The sequence below is a fragment of the Xyrauchen texanus genome, chromosome 27 (assembly GCF_025860055.1).
Source record: "Xyrauchen texanus isolate HMW12.3.18 chromosome 27, RBS_HiC_50CHRs, whole genome shotgun sequence".
Lineage (NCBI taxonomy): Eukaryota > Metazoa > Chordata > Actinopteri > Cypriniformes > Catostomidae > Xyrauchen > Xyrauchen texanus.
In genome coordinates this window covers 5587657-5606960 of record NC_068302.1, presented here as the reverse complement: position 1 = coordinate 5606960, position 19304 = coordinate 5587657, and the positions used below count along the sequence as shown (strand labels likewise).

General features: G+C 37.2%; 2 protein-coding genes across 5 annotated transcripts in view; one reads left to right on the top strand and one right to left on the bottom strand.

The window, feature by feature from the left end:
* Nucleotides 1-11719, top strand: part of LOC127621273 (dipeptidyl peptidase 9-like) — a 44806-nt gene extending 33087 nt beyond the window's left edge. For all 3 annotated transcript variants that reach the window (XM_052094798.1, XM_052094796.1, XM_052094797.1), the window contains exons 13-21: nucleotides 200-279; nucleotides 371-523; nucleotides 2222-2357; nucleotides 2444-2589; nucleotides 5146-5292; nucleotides 5569-5721; nucleotides 9213-9355; nucleotides 9618-9729; nucleotides 11074-11719. In XM_052094798.1, coding sequence (XP_051950758.1) covers nucleotides 200-279; nucleotides 371-523; nucleotides 2222-2357; nucleotides 2444-2589; nucleotides 5146-5292; nucleotides 5569-5721; nucleotides 9213-9355; nucleotides 9618-9729; nucleotides 11074-11166 — 1163 coding nt within the window. In that variant the 3' untranslated portion in view covers nucleotides 11167-11719. The remainder of the gene's footprint in view (nucleotides 1-199; nucleotides 280-370; nucleotides 524-2221; nucleotides 2358-2443; nucleotides 2590-5145; nucleotides 5293-5568; nucleotides 5722-9212; nucleotides 9356-9617; nucleotides 9730-11073) is intronic.
* Nucleotides 11720-11919: 200 nt separating this feature from the next.
* Nucleotides 11920-19304, bottom strand: part of LOC127621272 (KN motif and ankyrin repeat domain-containing protein 3-like) — a 49402-nt gene continuing 42017 nt past the window's right edge. Inside the window, exons 10-12 of one of the 2 annotated variants that reach the window (XM_052094795.1) lie at nucleotides 17006-17104; nucleotides 16725-16794; nucleotides 11920-15952 (exon numbers count right to left, since the gene is read on the bottom strand). In XM_052094795.1, the coding sequence (XP_051950755.1) occupies nucleotides 16756-16794; nucleotides 17006-17104 (138 nt within the window). In that variant the 3' untranslated portion in view covers nucleotides 11920-15952; nucleotides 16725-16755. The remainder of the gene's footprint in view (nucleotides 15953-16724; nucleotides 16795-17005; nucleotides 17105-19304) is intronic. The other variant, XM_052094792.1, reaches the window with a different exon arrangement.

The window sequence follows — 19304 nt, the reverse complement described above, 5'->3', positions numbered from 1 at the left end:
ATTTTTAGTTCACTTTAGTTCCTAGTGCATTAATTAATGTTGGGGTTTGGGGGGGGTTTTCACTGTCCCCCATGTTTCTTGGTACATTTTTCATCTTTTTTGTGCTTGGCCTATCACATGCCTGGTCTCTATCCGAATTTCACGCCGATACAATGTAAATAATTTTCTAATATGAATGGCTTTCCTCATGTGTGTTTAGATGATTTCAAATGCCCGATAGAGGAGGAGGTGGCTTTAACCAGTGGAGAGTGGGAAGTGTTGGCCAGACACGGCTCAAAGGTTTGTTATGCTAGTCAAAGAAGGCGAAATACAAATACATACTCCATATACTGTCGTTCTTAACACTGTGCATTTATCTATTTATTTGCAGATCTGGGTAAATGAAGATACCAAGCTAGTGTACTTCCAGGGCACAAAAGACACTCCCTTGGAACACCATCTGTATGTCGTTAGCTACGAATCTCCTGGAGAAATCATCAGACTTACAAAGCAGGGCTTTTCTCATAGCTGCTCTGTTAGCCAGGTGTGTGTGCTGATGCTACAGAGATGTTTATGCCAAATCTGATGTGACAAAACAGGGTTGGGCAGTACCTAGCTAAAAATAGCGATGCTACTAACTTAACAAAATGTTTCCGTAGCTTGACAGAAATTTAGCTATTTTTACAATAGTGTAGCTTTTTTTGGTAACGAGTTTCATTTTCCAACGAGTAGCGCTGTGGTATTAAAAAATTAGATTTTTCCAGTTCACGCAACACCCTCGCGATATTGGGGCGTTCAAGCGAAAACTCGTTTTGTTAATCTAAAACAGGTCCTCCACAGCGATTGCGACAACAGAACACAATACAGCTGCACAAAAAACAGTGAACAGAACTTCCAAGTATGTCTGAAGAGTTTGTAGTCGAAGAATTGATGCATTTCCATGCCCAGCCTTATTTTTTAACGGAGTACTCTGAAATCAAACAGAAACGTCGAGGAGGCTACAGACAGACACAGTCACACCATGTCTTAACCTGACGCAAGTGACACACAATAAAGGGTATATTTTCTATGGTAATCAGAGTTTTTGTCCTAACCAGCAGTGACAAGCGACAGTACATTCTATCAGTTGCTTGTATTCTATTTTCAGAAGCGCGCGGGTAACTCTGTGTTCTAGCTAGAACTCTAGCTGTGAACTGGCACCAGTGCTGTTCTCTGGTTTGCGTGCAGCTATGTTGTAGTTCTGTGGTTAATACCGGTGGTGGTCCTGTTGAAGTGAAACAAAAAGTTTAGCTTGAGTGACCCATCTCACACTTGCTGCGTAAGTACTGTTGCTCTTGTGCAAAGAGCTCTAAAGCTCCCGTGCAGACCTTATTTTTGAGGCAAAATATTTAGTTAATTTCTGCTGTTTTTCACAATATTTCGATTTAGTTTTAAAAAATATTGTTCTAGTTTATTAGTGTATATTATGTGTAAAAAAATAAAATAATAATTATTGCACCTTTAATCCTTAGGAAAATGAACAGTGGTTGTACCAAACTAGTAATATAAAATCTATGGTTCATTTTGTGTTTACTATGATTTTACTACAAAATCGACGGTTAAACCATGTTACTGTAGTTAAACAATGGTTTTCATAAGGGAATGACACACGTATTAAATGTACAACTATCAGGTGATGTTATTGAATTCTGCTATCAGAACTCTGATTGCAGAAAATAATACCATGCTAATGTTATACAGTATATCTAAAAATATTTCTTCATTATGTAGTTTTAATGTAGTCTGCTACTTTTTGTTAGTAAACTGAAGTTTAACTACTTTTAGTCATGAGTAGCTTGTAGCTTAGAAAGCTACTGTTTCAAAGTAGCTTCCCCAACACTGTTACAAAACAGTGCAAAACACATACAAAATAATGGCAACAATTTTGGGTTCAAATTGTTTTTCTGTAATCATACTCTCTGGGTATGATGCAAATTTGTATTTCAGCTTGGATCTTATTGGTTGATAAGTTTATTGCACAAATTGACCTTTGAAAATATGACTTATGTTTCTAAAAAAGATCATGACAAATTTGCTAATTGTACACTTTGCCTGAGGGGGGTTTTTGGATGTAAAATAATTTTGTCGAAAACGTTATACTTTATGTGAATTGGCCTTAACAGTCACTCTGTCTCTTTATGTTAGACCAATAGATATATGTTGGCCTGTCTATTTTTCATCCCTCCTTTCCTTTTCAATTTAGAACTTTGACATGTTCATTAGCCACTACAGTAATGTCAGCACCCCGGCGTGTGTTCACGTCTACAAACTGACGGGCTCTGTCAGCGACCCGCTACACAAAGAGCCGGAGTTCTGGGCGAGTATGATGGAGGCCACAGGTAAGAGCCGAGCTGTAAGTTACACACACAGGAATAGACGAGTAACTGGTGCTCTAACCAGTTTGGCTTGTATCTGTGCTGTGCAGGTTGTCCAGCTGATTATGTTCCTCCAGAGATCTTTAGCTTCCATGCTGAGTCTGGCTTTAGACTGTATGGAATGCTGTACAAACCACACAACCTGAAACCAGGCATAAAATACCCCACTATCCTGTTTGTGTACGGGGGTCCACAGGTTTGTTTGGATGAATCATTACTCTTGAAAGAATTTCTTTACCTTTTTGAAGTGATGAGCAATATGACCAAAATCTTATTTCATGGTAACTATTAATAACAGTATTAACTGTTATTATTACAATATGTACAATGAACTTGACTAAAGGGTTACGGTAATTACCTCACTCACACATGGTATATGTGAGATTAATCGGCTACAGTGGCAAGAACAAGTATGTGAACCCCTTTGGAATTAGCTGTTTATCTGCAATAATTGTTCATAAAATGTAATCTCATCTTCATCAAAGTCACAAGTACAGACAAACACAATGTGCTAAAGCTAAAAACACACAAACAGTTATAAACTTTCATGTCTATAGTGAACACATCCCATCAAACATTCACAGTGCTGTTGAAAAAGTAAGTGAACCCTTTGATTTAAAAACTGGTCCATCCTCTTTTGGCAGCAATAACCTTAACCAATCGATTCCAGTAGCTTCTAATTAGACATGCACAACGTTCAGAAGGAATTTAGGACTGCATCAGCAGCTTCCTTCGTTGTGCCCTGCCATGGACACCATGCCTGTTTTTTAAATATATATATATATATATATATATACAATAAGAAAAAAATATACAATTTATATATATATATATATATATATATATAATTGTATTTTTTTTTCTCTCCCCAATTTGGATTGCCCATTCCCAATGTGGCATTGTTAAGTCCTTGTGGTGGTGTAGTGATTCACCTCAATCCGGGTGACGGAGGACAAATATAAGTTGCCTCTGAGACTGTCAATCTGTGTCGCATGTTATCACGCGGCTTGTTGAGCGCGTTAACGTTAAGCTGCAACGTGTGGAGGCTTCACGCTATTTTCTGCGGCATCCACACACAACTCGCCACTTGCCTCACCGAGAGCGAGAACCACACATTATAGTGACCACGAGGAGGTTACCCCATGTGACTCTACCCTCCCTAGCAGCTGGGCCAATTTGGTTGCTTAGGAGTTTTGGATGGGGTCACTCAGCACGCTCTGGATTCGAACTTGCAACTCCAGGGGAGGTAGTCAGCATCTTTACTCGCTGAGCTAACCAGGCCCCCATGACACCATGCATGTTTAATGTTTTCCGTAAAGTAGACTTATGTTCAGAGATGTTAACCAGTTCCAGTGATTCCTTTAAGCCTTAAGCTGTCACTCTAGGGTACTTTTTTACCTAATTGAGCATTCAGTCATCTTGGTTTGAAGGCCACATCTAGGGAGAGTATTCACAGTACTAAATCATCTACATTTATCGACAGTAAGTCTAACTTTGGATAGATGAATATCCAAGCTCTTCAAGATAACTTTATAACCCTTCCAGCTTTATGCAAAGCAACAATTCTTGATCTCCTGAGCTCTCTTTTTTGCGAGGCATGGTCCACGTCTGCAGATGCTTCTTGTGAATAGTTTTGCCAACTCCTGACTCTTATAACCGACACTGCTTATGTTTGAATTATGTATTCAATATGTACAAGAACAATACAATAATTTGTGTGTTATTAATTAAAACATTGTTTTTGTTCATTATTGTAACTTCGATGAAGATCAAACCTTAATTTATGTATACTTTAAGACAAATTTATTCCAAATGGTTCACATACTTTTTCTTGCCACTTTATATCCAAAAAATAAACGTAATATTTCAACTTACATCTGCACAGACAATGAAGCCAATAAACCGGTGAACTAAAACTTAAGTTTTGCACTAGTCAGAATGCGTAACGTGCGTTGTGAATACGCCATTTCCTTAAAAGCTACACATAAATGTGAGGAATTCACAACAGTTAACTTGTAGAAAGTGTCTAATACTTAAGTATATTCATTTTAAGCTATTATTTCAGGAACTCCTTTATTCAGGGCAGTTTTCAAACGTTGTTTATACTTACATTGTAAACGTATTGATCTTTAATATGCTTGATACATAATTCAATAATTGAAAGTAGTTCATCAATTTGATGCATGTTTTTTTGTTTTTGCACCTCATTGTCAAATAAAATGAAGTAAAAAAAAATTGACAAGGTAGTGAATGTCTTGATGATATATTGACTACATTTAAAACTGAAGTACGTAATGTTTGCAACACCAGCGCCACCAAATGGGATTGCAAAAATAAATAATGTTGCCAAAGCTGCTTTCTAAATACGCCCCTCACCTGCCGTTAATCAACAAAAGAGATCGTCCCGCCGCCACTGGTAAAACACCAGAATTTTCATAGAGCCACAGAGACACAGTGTGTCTGAACCTATGAATGGCTTACTTATATTTGTCTCTGCATATTATGCTGGACTAAAAGAAAGTCTTTTAACACTGAAAAGTTACTAAGACATGTTCGTCAAAATACAAAAATGTACTAAAATAAACCGTGAATGTTAACACTTGTGGCACAAATATATCAACTGCCTTATAAATGGTACAGCCAAATTTCTACTGTCTCACAATGTATTCCTCATACAGCTCTACCCTACCTCTGATCATCTATAAAAATGTGCTTAAAGTTGGCCGTACTCTTAACATGTTCTTATTTTTAGGTGCAGTTAGTAAACAACTCCTACAAGGGTGTGAAGTACCTGCGTCTGAACACACTGGCATCTCTGGGTTATGCAGTGGTGGTAATTGATGGAAGAGGGTCATGCCAAAGAGGCCTCAAGTTTGAAGGGGCCTTAAAAAACAAAATGGTAATTAGAACTGATTTGACTATTGGCATGAAGTCTGGTCCACGTAGCAGGTCCACATATTCTAATGAAGAACTTGGAGAGTAAATATTAAATTCAATATAACCGTAAGAGCAAAGTAAAAAATATACAGGCGTTTTTATGGTGCTCATTGTTTGCGAAATCTTTGAATACCTTTCAAAATAATTAACTTCATTTAAACATAATTGCACCATACCACACAGTAGATGGTATATGTTACTTATCTAGTTCTAATTACTGTTTTTTTCTGTCTTTCAGGGTCAGGTAGAGATTGAAGATCAGGTGGAGGGGCTTCAGTTTGTGGCAGAGAAGTACAAGTTCGTAGACTTGAGTCGTGTTGCTATCCATGGCTGGTCTTACGGTGGATTCCTCTCTCTCATGGGTCTCATTCACAGGCCAAACATCTTTAAGGTGAGATTCACAACTGCCCTAGTGTGACGTCTTCGTTTTAAAGAGATAGTTCACCCAAAATTACAAATTCCATCATTTACTTTTTTTTATTTATTTTTGGTGAACTATCCCTCAATTCCATCCATATACAGTTGAAGTCAGTAGTTCACATCCACTTAGGTTGAAGTCATTAAAACAAAAAAAATTTAACCACTCCACAGATGTAATATTAGCAAACTATAGTTTTGGCAAGTTGTTTAGGACATCTACTTTGTGCATGACATGAATAATTTTTCCATCACTTGTTTACAGACCGATTGTTTCACTTTGAATTGACTAAATTACAATTCTAATGGGTCAGAAGTTTACATACACCAAGTTTACTGTGCCTTTGGAAGCAGCTTGGACAATTCCAGAAAATTATGTCAAGCCTTTAGACAATTAGCCAATTAGCTTTTGATAATAGGTGTAATGAACTGGAGTATCACCTGTGGATATATTTTACGACCTTCTTTCAAACTCAGTGCCTCTTTGCTTGACATCATGTGAAAATCAAAAGAAATCAGCCAAGACCGCAGAAAAAATATTGTGGAGCTTCACAAGTCTGGTTCATCCATGGGAGCAATTTCCAAATGCCTGAAGGTACCATGTTCATCTGTACAAACAATAGTACGCAATTATAAACACCATTGGACCATGCAGCCATCATACCGCTCAGGAAGGAGACTTATTCTGTCTCTTAGAGATGAATATAGTTTGGTGCGAACAGTGCAGATCAATCCCTGAACAACAGTAAAGAATCCTGTGAAGATGCTGGAGAAAACAGGCAGACAAGTATCTATATCCACAGTAAAACGAGTCCTATATCAAAATAACCTGAAAGGCTGCTGCGCAAGGAAGAAGCCACTGCTCCAAAACCACCATAAAATAGCCAGACTACAGTTTGCAAGTGCACATGGGGACAAAGTTCTTGTCCCCATGTCCTCATGTCCTCTGGTCTGATGAAACAAAAATGTTATTGTTTGGCCATAATGACCATTGTTATGTTTGTAGGAAAAAGGTTGAGGCAAGAAGTGCTTTACATAGAAGAGATTAAAATAAGAATAAAAAAATAAGAATGAGGCTTGCAAGCCAAAGAACACCATCCCAACCATGAAGCATGGGGGTGGCAGCATCATGTTGTGGGGGTGATTTGCTGCTGGAGGAATTGATGCACTTCACAAAATAGTTGACCTCATGTGGAAGGAAAATTAAGTGGATATATTGAATCAACATCTCAAGACATCAGCCAATAAGTTAAAGCTCGGTCACAGTTGGGCCTTCCAAATGTTCGATGACCCAAAGCATGCCTCCAAATTTGTGGCAAAATGGCTTAAGGACAACAAAGTCAAAGTCAAGGTATTGGAGTGGCCATCAAAAAACCCTGACCTCAATCCGATAGAAAACTTGTGGGCAGAACTGAAAAAGTGTGTGAGCAATGAGGTCTAAAAACCTGACTCCGATACACCAGTTCTGGCTGGAGGAATGGGCCAAAATTCCAGCAAGTTCTTGTGAGAAGCTTGTGGAAGGCTCTCCAAAACATTTGACCCAAGTTAAACAATTTAAAGGCAATGCTACCAAATACTAACAAAATGTATATAAACTTCTGACCCACTGGAAAGTGATGAAACAAAATAAAAGCTGGAATAAATAATTCTCTACTATTATTTTGACATTTCACATTCTTAAAATAGTGATCCTAACTGACCTAAGACAGGGAATGTCTTCTATGTTAAATTTCAGGATGAGTTTAAATGTATTTGGCTAAGGTGAATGTACACTTCTGACTTCAACTGTACATTGATAAGAACATAACTTACTTTGACCACCAGGTGGCATGTCAAATACACAAGATTTAGATGTAAATTGCTGGTGCTGTTGAACATTTCTCTACAGATTCTTACTAAAACATGACAAATCCTTGAAAATTGAATTACCAAAACAATATCATAGCAGCATTTTAAATAAGCAAACAAACATTTCAAATGTTTACACTTTTTGAGACAAAAACAATAGCTGTATTTTTGTATTTGCATCATGTTTAAAGGGCTGTTAAGTTGCTTTCATATAGTGTATTCATAAATATTCAGACCCCTTAATTTTTTCACATTTTATGTTGCAGCCTTATGCTAAAATAATTTATTTTTTCTCATCAATCTAAACTCCATAATGACAAAGCAAATAACACATTTTTGATAATTTAGCAAATTTATTAAAAAGAAAAAACTGTAAAGGGTCAGAATGTTAATGTGATATTTCAGAGCACCTTTGGCAGCGATTACAACCTCAAGTCTTTTTGGGTATGATGCGACAAGCTTTGCACACCTGGATTTGGGAAATTTTCTGCCATTCTTCTCCGCAGATCCTCTTAAGCTCTGTCAGGTTTGATGGGCAACGACAGTGGACAGCCATTTTCAGGTCTCTCCAGAGATGTTACATTGGATTCAAGTCTGGGCCACTCAAGGACATTTACAGAGTTATCCCTAAGCCAATCTTGCCTTGTCTTGGCTGTGTGCTTGGAGACATTGTCCTGCTGGATGCTGAACCTTCAGCCCAGTTTGTGGTCCTGAGCACTCTGGACCAGGATTTTATTAAGTATATCTCTGTATTTTGCTGCGTTCAATTTCCTTCAACCCTGACCAGTCCCCTAGTCCCTGCTGCTGTAAAACACACCCACAGCTTGATGCCACCACGTGCTTCACCGTTGGGATGGTATTGTTCAGGTGATGAATGGTGCCTGGTTTTCTCCAGACATGATGCTTGGAATTGAGGCCAAACAGTTACATTTGTTTCATCAGACCAGAAAATCTGGTTTCTCACAGTCTGAGAGTCCTTTATGCGCTTTTTATGTCCTTAATGGGCATGTCTTGCACAGAGGAGAGGCTTCCGTCTGACCACTCTGCCATAAAGCTCAGATCGGAGGAGTGTTGCAATGATGGTTGTCCTTCTGCAAGTTTCTCCCATCTCCACATATGATCTCTGGAGCTCAATAAGAGTGACCATCGGGTTCTTGGTAACCTCTCTTACCAACGCCCTTCTCCACTGATTGCTCAGTTTGGCCATTTGGCCAGCTCTAGGAAGAGACCTGGTTGTTCCAAACTTCCATTTAAGTACATTACATTCAGTTCCTTTGACCTCATGGCTTGGTTTTTGGTCTGATATGCATTTTCTGTGGTACCTTGTATAAACAGGGGTGTGCCTTTCCAAATCATGTCCAATCAATTGAATTTGTCGTAGGTGGACTGAGCTAAATGTCAAAGAGTTATAGCGAAGGGTCTGAATACTTTTGCTTTGTCATTATGGGGTATGGAGTGTAGATTGATTATTTATTTTTTAAGCATTTTAGCACAAGGCTACAACATACATTTAATTTTTTTAAATGAAGGGGTCTGAATACTTTCTGAATGCACTGTATTTGTATGATTTAGTGATTTGATCAAGTGTGAAGAGAATGTTCTCATTCTGTGCTTTAGGTGGCTATAGCAGGAGCTCCTGTGACTGTGTGGATGGCATACGATACTGGCTACACTGAACGCTATATGGACGTGCCTGAAAATAACCAGCAAGGCTATGAGGCAGGATCTGTGGCACTGCACGTCGACAAACTCCCCAATGAGTGAGTTGCTGCAGTGGCATTGCACTCTCTCGACACAAAATGTCATCTCACTGATTTGCTCCATACAAAAATACCTGTCACATTTTTCCCATGTATTTCAGCCAAGTAAATTATGTTTTGACACGGTAAATCTCTCCAATTCAATCAAAGATAACTGCTCCGCTTTTTAGCTGTTCACATTTTTAGCATTGAATTTCAATCCCAGGATGCATCTTTTCACTGCACTGACCACTGTTTTGTTTTGGGTTTGTTTCCCCCGCAGGCCAAACCGGTTACTTATTTTACATGGGTTCCTCGATGAAAATGTGCACTTTTTCCACACCAACTTCCTAGTGTCTCAACTTATCCGCGCAGGAAAGCCATATCAGCTACAGGTTGGGAAAAAACTCAAATGTATAGAAATATCACAGTTATGAGTGAATTTCTGTGCTTGGTTTGCACACATTTCATAACAGTGAGGCTAAGATTACACAAGCTTAAATAATTTTGACAGACTTGTTTTTAACATTGATTATGCAATGTAAAATCTAAATATGATATTATATTCAGGATTTACATATACACTGGCGGCCAAAAGTTAGGAATAATGTACAGATTTTGCTGTTTCGGCAAATCACGAAGTATAGTCAGGACATTATTGATGTAAAAACATCATCACTATTTGAAAAAAGTAATTTGATCAAATCTAGGCAGGCCCCATTTCCAGCAGCCATCTCTGCAACACCTTATCCTTGAGTAATTTGGAAAATCACCATTATATCAAACACAGCTGAAAGCTATTTGGTTCATTAAATGAAGCCACAGTATGCAATAGACTGGCATGTCTTCAGGTCAATATTAGGTCAAATTTGGCAAAAAAGAAACTGGTTTCTCTAGAAACTTGTCAGTCAATCATTATTTTGAGGAACGAAAGCTATACAATGCTGGAAATTGCCATAAAACTGAAGATTTCATACAAAGGTGTACACTACAGTCTTCAAAGACAAAGGACTACTGACTCTAACAAGCACAGAAAGAGATTTGGGAGGTCAGATGTACAACTAAACAAGAGGATCAGTACATCAGAGTCTCTAGTTTGAGAAATAGACGCCTCACATGTCCTCAGCTGACAGCTTCATTGAATTCTACCTGCTCAACACCAGTTTCATGTACAACAGTAAAGAGAAGACTCAGGGGTGCAGGCCTCATGGGAAGAATTGCAAAGAAAAAGCCACTTTTGAAACAGAAAATGTTAGAGTGGGCAAAGAAACACAGACATTGGACAACAGATGATTGGAAAAGAGTGTTATGGATCTTAACCCCATTGACCATTTGTGGGATCAGCTAGACTGTAAGGTGCGTGAGAAGTGCCCGACAAGACAGCCACATCTATGGCATGTGCTACAGGAAGTGTGGGGTGAAATGTCACCTGAGTATCTGAACAAACTGACAGCTAGAATAACAAGGATCCGCAAAGCGGTCACTATCATGAGTTATATGTAGCTTGGAAAGTAGCTACCACAACACACAATCTAGGGTCAGATAATGTCATGACCAAATATTCTCTGAGCATAAAGTTGCATTTTAAAAGATTTAGTTACATTAATATATTCAGATTTTACATATCATGTCACGTGTGCACCTCGTAATATATTCATTGTTTTATTAAAAATAGAAATTTATGAAGGATTTTATTCCTTTCGTTTTTCTCATAACTTTGTGATCTGTCTTCTCTGTAGATCTACCCCAATGAGAGGCACAGCATCCGCTGTCCAGAGTCTGGAGAGCACTATGAGATCATGCTACTGTACTTCCTCCAGCAGCACCTCTGATGAGGACCTCCTCTTTTCACTACCCCTCCTCCCCTGACCCGCCTTCTGCTCTCACGTACTCTTTCTGGAAAGAGTGTTTTTGCAACAGCCACATACAGACTCAATGTCCCCCAACATAATGTAATTTGTGCATGTCACCACACTTTTAACAGGAACAACATCCAACAAATGGAGAAGAGGCTTTTAGCTCATTATCCTCATTAAACCTTTTTATTTCAAATGATGTGCCACAGATAGGTGACATTCTTTTCCTACTCCCCTTAAAACACTTGTTAAGCTGCCAAAATGTGTCTTTATTTTTAATATTTCTAGTTAGTGGCTCTATCAGAACACAGAGACTGGATTTCTACATGCACATTCAAACATGCTCTTATCCTGTTAACTGGTCATTTAACTTAAGCTTCTTCAGTTCTATGAGTGCAGTCGTGTTTCGGTCCAACATGAATTCCAGCGTCACTGTTAGCCACGCAAGTGTGGCTCTCACACAAGGACACCTCACACTACTACCTGCAGTTTTAAGTGTGTATTAAAGGAACATATTTTTTATGATGTCCTGGTCTGTTATCATTGGTATGAACTTGAGTGCAATCCTATGTAGTTTTAATCAGGTAGGTATCATGCTTTTTATTTACTTAGTCAGATAGAGCCTCAGTAAAGGGCTCATATCATGGAGAACAGGAATCTTCTTGAGCTTTCAGAGTATTTTTGTTTGTTGCGCTGAAACCTAGTGGCACCTAGTTTACCAAAAAATGGTAAATGATACAAAATGCACATTTAATGTAATATTCCGGGTTCAATACAAGTTAAGCTCAGTCTGAAAAATATTGAATACCACAAAAATAATTTTGACTTACCCTTCTGTGAGAAAAAAAATCAAGGTTACAGTGTGGCACTTACAATGGAAGTTAATGGGGCTAATTTTTGGAGTGTTTAAAAAGGCAGAAATGTGAAGCTTATCATTTTATAAAAATGCTAACATTAATTCGTCTTTCACAACTTGTGCATTATTTGACCTGTAAAGTTGTTTAAATCGCTGTTTTCAGTCACTTAAGCTATTTTATCACACTAAAATCATGTTAACGCAGATTGTTTACATCTTGTGGCTATACTTTTTAAACTCCGTATTTTAATGTTTACGGATTGGCCCCATTGCAAGTGCCTCAATGTAACCTCAATCTGCTTTTTTTTTTAAAGAAAAGGAGAGATGAGTCGAAATTAATTTAGCAGTAAGCTACATTACGCCACAAATGCTGTCGATTGAGCTTAACTTGAAATATTCCTTTAATGTACTTAATGTACTAAATATGAAAAAATGTCTAATTTAGAAATCATTAAGTTTGTAATACCACATTATTACTCTTTTCTGCATTTGGCAGACGCTTTTATCCAAAGCAACTTGCAGTGGCCTTATTACAGGGACAATCCCCTGGAGCAACCTGGAGTTAAGTGCCTTGCTCAAGGACACAATGGTGGTGGCTGTGGGAGTCGAACCTACAACCTTCTGATTAACAGTTGTGTGCATTAGCCCACTACGCCACCACCACTCACAATGTGGTGAATGTGCATGTACTCGAGGTTTACCAATCAAAACAGATGTCATTTACATGTAGAAGTCTAAAAAACTTTAAAGGGTCAGAGAAAATGTGGAAAATTTAATTTCAACTTTTTTTTTTTTTTTGTTGTTGTTGCTGAAATCCTTGACTTGGCATTTTGAATTTAAATTATTGTAATTACTTTTTTGACATTTCTTCTTTAAATAGCTTAAACGCAGTTGGCAACTTTTTGTTAGTAAATTGTAGTGTAATTTTAACTTATCCATAACTTTTTTTTTTTGTTGTTTGACTAACTATCTTGAGTAATATGTGGTTTGGAAAGTAGCTACCACAACACACAATCTAGGGTCAGATAATGTCATGACCAAATATTCTCTTTTTACTTTGAGACAGTTCAGTATTTAGAAAATGTCCCATATATATAGTATGTATTTGCTAGTGCAACCCATATCCATTATTCCTTATTATTTTTCAGTTCGACCTATTGACCTTTGCATGACATAATACAATTAAACTTTTTATTGTACATTTTGCAAAAGTTAACTTAATGTTCCGTGTTCAATTCAAGTTAAGCTCGATCGACAGCATTTGTGGCGTAATATTGATTACCACATAAAGATATGACTTGTCCCTCCTTTTTTATATGTATATAAAAAAAAAAAAGGCAAAGATCTGGGTTACAGTGAAGCCCTTACAATGGAAGTGAAGGGAGCCAATCCATAAACATTCAATACTGATTCAAAAGTATAACCACAAGACAATGTGTGTAAACAATGTGATACAATGACTTACAAACCATTTCTGTGTGAAGTTATGGACAATTATGTAAATTTCAACTGTATAAATTATGATATAAACAATTTTACAGCTCAAATAATACATGAGTTTAAACAGAAGAATTCATGTAAGAACTTTTATAAAATTATAAGCTAAACATTTCTGCCTTTAAACCCTCCAAAAACTGTCCCCATTCACTTCCACTCTAAAATAAATAACAAAAAGGAAAAATTGAGGTTAAAGAAAAGGGACAACATGAAATAATGTTTTTGTGATTTTCAACATTGTTCAACAAATGCAGTCTATTGAGCTTAACTTTTATTGAACCCGGAATATTCCTTAAAGTGGCCAAAGCTGCATAAAATGATACTATTTTAATACAATAAGTCATTAAATCAAAGCACACATACTGTGTAAAATACAGTTCAAACAATACTGACAAAGCAGAAACAGTAGACAATATTACTTAAAAGGATGGAAAAAATAGAACCATTGAATACATTAAAATACATTTAACGGAGCAAATAAAATGTGGCTGTAATGAATTTTTTTCTAAAACTTGTCTGTCTGAATTTGCAATCTACAATAAAAACTAGTTTAGTTTTAGCAGGCATTGAACGCAACACCTGGTTTCTGACCAACCATAATTCAACTGTTTGTGCAAAGATCACTGTTCAATTATTTAATGCTGTTAATGATCCAGCCTAACACTAACGGTCAGTAAACAATCATCAATGGAAAGGGAATCTTATAAAACAGACAGTATCCTTAAGTTTAGCTCCCTATGTCTGTCTGTTAAGACTACTGTTGCCAAGTATTTGAATATTTAAGTCACAAATAAAATGTTTGAATGGCATTAATGATAATGAAATATCAACGCAAGTTGCAAATTATCTCAGTAATAACTTTGATCTTCTGAGCCATTGTTTCAATGACTTCTAACCAACTGGTGCATTTTTAGTGGATGTATTCAGTCAGTTCCCCTAAAGTTCACACAGGTGTCCTAGAAGCATATCCATAGTGATAGTTCACCCAAAAATGAAAATTCTCTCATCATTTTCTCACCCTCATGCCATCTCAGATGTGTATGACTTTCTTCTGCTGAACACAAATGAAGATTTTTAAAAGAATATCTCAGCTCTGTAGGTCCATACAATGCAAGGGAATGGGCACCAACATTTTGAAGCTCATAAAAACAGTATAAAAGTAATCCATGCGACTCCAGTGGTTAAATGTAAATCTTCAGAAGCTATATTATAGGTGTGCGTAAGAAACACATCAATTTGAGGTACTTTTGTACTATAAATTCTCCCAGCCCAGTAGGTGGCGATATGCATGAAGAATGCAAATTGCCAAAAACAAAAGCAGCAGTATGTGGAAGTGGAGATTTATAGTACAAAAGGACTTCAATATTGATCTGTTTCTCACCCACACCTATCATATCTTAAGACATGGATTTAACATCTGGAGTCTTATGGATTACATTTATGCTGCCTTTATGTTCTTTTGGAGCTTCAATATTTTGGTCACCATTCACTTGCAATGTGAGGACCTAAAAATCTTTGTATTCTGCAGAAGAAAGTCACACATCTGAGATGGTGATGAGAGAATTTTCATATTTGGGTGAACTATTTCACAACCATAAAGAGTCCAAGTACCTTTGTGAAAAAAGCACGCTTGTGTTATCTTATATTCTGATATTTAATACAATGATATTCATTAACACATTTTAACTGCTCAAATACTTTGGGGACTGTATTTGCCAATGAATGTATGTTTGGGATAAAGTAAAGATCATGAGAGGATAAAACTGCTCCATTAAAAGACCACCATCAGATCACCACATGCCTCAATTAGATTTGAAGATAAAAAATAAAGCACTGTGGTGGAAAACAAGGGTGGAGTCCGTGTAGAATAAATGTAGGTGTTTGTTTCTGCCCTTTTACAAACAGCATGTTATTACACCACTCACAGGTTGCCCTTGTTGGGAAACCGCGGTGTGTTTGTGTGTGCGGTTTTAATGATTATTGAAGGTTAGGGCAGCATTCCACAACAAAATCTGAAATAAGATGATGCATCATGATACATAGCCTAACATTTCAGTTAAGTCACACCATGTAATCATGATAGCATTGCACATAAACTGTAATTATTCCAGATAACTTGTTTCCAGATTTTAAACCTACCTGTAGGACATGAATGAGAAATATGATCTGTCTTACATTAATGTGGAGACATATTATTCTATCTGCAGTATATTGCATTAAATATTTGAATAAAGACTTAATACTCAGTGAATACAATATAAATACATATAAACTTGTAACATATACATTGTTAATCTTCCAGTAAAGCTAGTTAGTCTTAGTTTTATATCCTTTTGTATCCATGTCTCACTCTGAGGGCCATGTTTATCTAGGACTGGATGGGCCCCGGGGGTTTGCTTTAGGTGTTACCTGAACAACAAACAACAAAGCAAAAAAAACATTTTTTAATGGAAAGGTATGCTATAGTACCATAATTGTATTTCTAGCCATAAACAAAAATAACTTTTTACTAGGGCTGCACGATATTGAAGCAAAGTGCGATATGCGATATGATAATGCTTAAAGTGTGTAAAATAAACTTAAATTATATTTAAAATTATATAACCTACATACGTGTTTCACATTCTTTTTGTGACAAGAAAACATCCCTGCAGCTTCTGAAAGATCAGCAGTGTTTTACTGTAGCATAAGAAGTGTTATTTTAACATCAGTGTAAACCACAGGGTTCAGGGTTTCAGGTTATCCTACATTAGGATTATTTAACAACAGAAACTGAATAATCACATGTAAATATAAAACACTGCTTGGTTTTCACTGTATGAATTAAATATATACTGATTCTTATTAAAGTTACAAAAGTTATTCAGCCAAGAGCAGTGAGTGATTTTCTCTCTGTCTTTTGTTCATGACCCAGTTATTGCAAGCCGTCGCGATATGCATATCGCGATATATATACATTTGCGATATTTCGATATATTGTGCAGCCCTACTTTTTACTGCACATTTTAATTACTAGTAATTTTGTAAAGCATAGCAAATTGATGAAATCATGATAAAGTCAGCAAGAAGTCAAAACTGACCCCATTTACCCAATAAAGATTTTCCTCATAATCTTTAATCAAAATGTTTTCCATTTATGTCATCTAGGGCATGCTATGCTAATTATAAATGTTAAACTCGCCTTCAGCTTTCAGATGCAGCCAATATCAGCACTATTGGAATTCTTGTCCAATCGGATTAGAGGACCATATCTGTTATATATCAGAGATATTCCACATTATGAATGTAAAATGGGCTCTAAATGCCATTTAACTGTTTAAACTCCAAGTCTTGTGAAGTGTTAAACTAAAAGTAATTGCAATGCTCTAACCCCTGGTATTCTGCTGATTAACTTTTTATGAGTTGTAAACAGGCAACTCTTGCTGCACATGTGGCCAGGAAGACATCTGTAAGAGGACTTACATCTCCTTGTGTTTTCGAGTAGTTCATATGGGCATACAGTAAGACAGCGATGTCATTGTGGGACGCCTCCAGGGCAATGGAGAGAGCATTACTGCCATCCTAAAGGACAGAAGAAAAAGTGTATGGTTTTACACATAATAAACTGATGAGGTTAGACGCTTTAACACTGGATACTGAGTGCAGCAAGATTTAAGATGGGACTCATTTGTTCTGTAATACATATAATTTTGTTCTATAGTGCAATTCCATCAGTCACACTAGATTTGAAGCATACAGAATTACTTTGGACCATAACAATATAAAAAAAAAAAAAAAAAAAAGGATCTGATTATTTACTCATCTACCTGTCATGCTGTAGAAAAGTCCAAATGTTGTTACTTTTTGGGTTTCACAATTTTGAGGAATGTTACCCCCTTTTATAATGGGGGAAATCATGCAGCAACAGGTTTGTCTGCAGCTAAAAGTATGTTTTTGATCCATTGAATTGAATATAAATTCAATAGATTGTCAAAAAGCAATGATGCAAAAGAAATAAATACTTGTAATATACTTGTAAGAATTAAATTGTTGGATACAGTCAAGTATCAACCATTTTAATGGGTTGATACATACAGTTTGATGCAGTTAGCTAATTTTTTATTATTCTCTAATCTATCTAATAGAGTACAACAGTGCCTGTCAATGTTGGACTCAGTTCCAAAAGTATTTTACCATTAATTGAAATGTTTTTGTCCATATGGATTAAAAAAATCTTTCATAAAAGAGTTGTGCACCATGGAACAAATCAGCTTGGAACAAATGGAGCTTCGAGGTGAATCACAACATTACAAACGTTTACAGTCAGGCCCATAAATATTGGGACATCGACACAATTCTAATCTTTTTGGCTCTATACACCACCACAATGGATTTGAAATGAAACGAACAAGATGTGCTTTAACTGCAGACTTTCAGCTTTAATTTGAGGGTATTTACGTCCAAATCCCACTTTTTAAGGGACCAAAAGTAATGAGACAATTGGCTGCTCAGCTGTTCCATGGCCAGGTGTGTGTTATTCCCTCATTATCCCATTTACAAGGAGCAGATAAAAGGTCCAGAGTTCATTTCAAGTGTGCTATTTGCATTTGGAATCTGTTGCTGTCAACTCTCAATATGAGATCCAAAGAGCTGTCACTACCAGTGAAGCAATCCATCATTAGGCTGAAAAATCAAAACAAACCCATCAGAGAGATAGCAAAAACATTAGGTGTGGCCAAATCAACTGTTTGGAACATTCTTAAAAAGAAAGAACACACCGGTGAGCTCCGCAACACCAAAAGACCCGGAAGACCACGGAAAACAACTGTGGTGGATGACCGAAGAATTCTTTCCCTGGTGAAGAAAACACCCTTCACAACAGTTGGCCAGATCAAGAACACTCTCCAGGAGGTAGGTGCATGTGTGTCAAAGTCAACAATCAAGAGAAGACTTCACCAGAGTGAATACAGAGGGTTCACCACAAGATGTAAACCATTGGTGAGCCTCAAAAACAGGAAGGCCAGATTAGAGTTTGCCAAACAACATCTAAAAAAGCCTTCACAGTTCTGGAACAACATCCTATGGACAGATGAGACAAAGATCAACTTGTACCAGCGTGATGGAAAGAGAAGAGTATGGAGAAGGAAAGGAACTGCTCATGCTTCAAAGCATGTATGGCTGCCAATGGAACTGGTTCTCTTGTATTTATTGATGATGTGACTGCTGACAAAAGCAGCAGGATGAATTCTGCAGTGTTTCGGGCAATATTATCTGCTCATATTCAGCCAAATGCTTCAGAACTCATTGGACGGCGCTTCACAGTACAGATGGACAATGACCCGAATCATACTGCGAAAGCAACCAAAGAGTTTTTTAAGGGAAAGAAGTGGAATGTTATGCAGTGGCCAAGTCAATCACCTGACCTGAACCCGATTGAGCATGCATTTCACTTGCTGAAGACAAAACTGAAGGGAAAATGCCCCAAGAACAAGCAGGAACTGAAGAGAGTTGCAGTAGAAGCCTGGCAGAGCATCACCAGGGATGAAACCCAGCGTCTGGTGATGTCTATGCGTTCCAGACTTCAGGCTGTAATTGACTGCAAAGGATTTGCAACCAAGTATTAAAAAGTGAAAGTTTGATTTATGATTGTTAATCTGTCCCATTACTTTTGGTCCCTTAAAAAGTGGGAGGCATATATACAAACTGTTGTCATTCCTACACCATTCCCCTGATTTGGATGTAAATACCCTCAAATTAAAGCTGAAAGTCTGCAGTTAAAGCA